Below are 2611 nucleotides of genomic sequence, written 5' to 3'. Positions count from 1 at the left end.
AAAGAATAAGTGTCTGTACTAATATAGGCATCTGACACATTGTGTTTAAATATGAATTTAATTAAACAGAACATTATCACTGGATGTGTGAACAACGATAGGAAGTGGCCTCGTGTTTCAAAAGGCAACTCCAGCCACAAGAGCATATTTGACACTAGTGTGACAACTTGACCTAAAAAAAGAATTCATATTTTCTGTTTATATAACAGCTGGAAGTGTCTAGAAATCCTGAAGTTAGGAATGGGAGTGGAGAGGATTTGGGCTGTGGACAGACCCTGCTCAGCATCAAGTCCTGGGTGACACAGCCACGTGCAAAGACACAAGTCGACACGTAAGTCGAGGTCAGTAAAAATGCCACAGGTATATACAAAGATGGACTGTCTTCGAGACTGACAATCGATTCAGTCTCTCCGTAAGTCTGGTCACAAATCGTGCTCCGAAATCATTTCAGCGAAGACGACAGGTGACAGCCTTCGAAGGAGCTGGGAGCACAGGCAGCTGGGAACAAGGACTGTCACAGCACTCTCTGCAGGCTATGTTCTCTCTCCTGGGTGTTTTCAGATGTCCGTGTGCTGCTAGGTGGTGGCTGTTGGTTCATATGCTAGGTTTTCTTTACTGTTGGGGTCCCAGACACCGTGTTCTTCCCTGTTGTGGAGTTTGGCTGAATTTTTTTTTTCCCGACACTTGGCTTCTTCTGTTTCTGGTTGTTGTTTTGAAGTGATGTCAGCCCCAGCATTTTACAATATTTGTTACACTGGTGTAGTGCTTTAAACTGATCAATGAAGGTCATGGAACAATTGCCTTTAAATCCTTTGTACCTGTGAGTTTGGATAGAAGGAAACATAATTTTTAAAAACAGGACACTTCGCCAGTTTTAAAAGAAAAATCTGAAAGAGGAAACTAATGGTGCATGGAAAATATATTTATTCCTATTTTAGGCAAGAATGGTGAACTGACTGACACACTATTGCTAGGATAAACAAAGCCTGTGGAATTAAGTAATGGTAAAGGGTGGTCTCAGGGGCTGTTGCCTTCGGTTGGGACGTTTAATACTCAAACTATAAATGACTGTGTTTTCACTTCCCAATCATGGTTGTGTAGTGTCCTCCTTGAATGGACAAGTCCCCAGATCCCCAAGTCTTCCCACCCACCTGCAGATGAGTGAGATCCATCAAGAAAGCTGGTCAAAGGGCAGCTGAGAAGATGAAATGAGAAAATCCATACAAACCACCTTGATCCCAGGGCATGACACGTGGTGTATGACATTCGATTAGTGTTGGCCATTATTATTATCAGTATCAATATTATTATTGATGCACCTGATGAGCGCTTCCTGTGGAAGGGATATGGCAGCTGACATTGAAGGAGCAGGGATGTACCTGGCATACAAGACCATCGATACCATTTGCAAGGCCCAGTGCAGTATGGAAACATGGGCTCCTTGTTCAAAAATTATTAAGACTTTCAAGACAACAAGAGCAGAACATGCATTAAATGAAGCGCTTCCGAGTACGGGGCCCTGTGCGATGGCACAGGTTGCACACCCATGGAACCGGCCCCAGCGGGTTTGAGAGTTCTGGCCACGTCTGATGAGTAGGACCAAACACACATTGGCAAAAGGCAGCCTGCGATGCTGGTGGCATCATGCTGAATCTGGAGCTAATATGATTCAAGAAATCGGCCTCCTTCATTTATTTGCTGGTAGGAACCATAAAGGTCAATGAACCTGGAATAAATGGTCTGGACTGTGTGCTTTCCTCAGTGAAATCCAAGCTGGGTTTTAAGCTGTTAAGGCTTCTTTCATCTCTGGAGCCAACATTTCAGCGAGCAGCTCCATCCTGACGTATGTGTTATAAATTCAGCCCGCTAGTCTCTCCCCATGAGGGAACTGCTCTACCCCAGGAGTCCACAGTCCATTTTCTTGTAAAAAAATGACTCTGTTTTAAAAAGCCAAGCTCCCTCGTTAAAAAAAAGTCAGCCCAAGACAGGAGCTGATTCTAGCAGGGTAGAAAAAATTCTGTTGCCAACCATGTCACCTTTACATCTCTATCGTCTCCTGCAGGAGCCCACGAGAAAGGCTGAAATGTCAGCCTGACCACATCTCCGCGGTGCCCGAGCACTCCCGGCAGGATGCGAGGCCACCGGGGCCTGCGTGTGTCGGTCATGATGGAGAGCCCAGGGCCACGCTTCTGCTGGAGGGGCGGGGCTCACTTTCTCACCCCACTTCCTGAGCTTCTCAGACAAAGCAGGAAGATCACGGGCAGGGGGCAGCCTCCCTGTTTAAGGAAAGCATCACGGTCATCTGTCTCAAGTGAGGCTTTTAAACATTCAGACAACGTCTCGTCTCTGCAGAGAAAAAAATCACTAATTCACACCAGGCCCTCCCGGAAAATTCATCAGCCGCGTCTTGAGCACCGCCTGGAGGCAGAGTGTGTAACTCGGAGTAACAAGTGAGTCTTTATATAATGGTTCCTGCCCTCTGCTGTGGATAAGGCTGAGTGTGGATGAAAGAGCAGGACTCTGGGCAGCCCTCTGAGTAGCCCTTGGGAGCCTAGACCTCTGCCCAGAAATCTGGCGCCTTCTTTTCCTCCACGTCCCTCTTTCTTTAGAA

General features: G+C 46.5%; 1 protein-coding gene across 1 annotated transcript in view; it reads right to left on the bottom strand.

Moving 5' to 3' along the window:
- Positions 1 to 172: 172 nt before the first annotated feature.
- ALPK2 (alpha kinase 2) overlaps positions 173 to 2611 on the bottom strand; it is a 139320-nt gene continuing 136881 nt past the window's right edge. The window contains exon 12 of the mRNA XM_023531170.1: positions 173 to 863. Coding sequence (XP_023386938.1) covers positions 602 to 863 — 262 coding nt within the window. The 3' untranslated portion in view covers positions 173 to 601. The remainder of the gene's footprint in view (positions 864 to 2611) is intronic.

The sequence above is a fragment of the Pteropus vampyrus genome, unplaced genomic scaffold, assembly GCF_000151845.1.
Source record: "Pteropus vampyrus isolate Shadow unplaced genomic scaffold, Pvam_2.0 Scaffold62, whole genome shotgun sequence".
Taxonomy (NCBI): Eukaryota; Metazoa; Chordata; class Mammalia; order Chiroptera; family Pteropodidae; genus Pteropus; species Pteropus vampyrus.
Note: the sequence above shows the minus strand (reverse complement) of the source record. Positions and strands in the feature narration are given on the sequence as shown.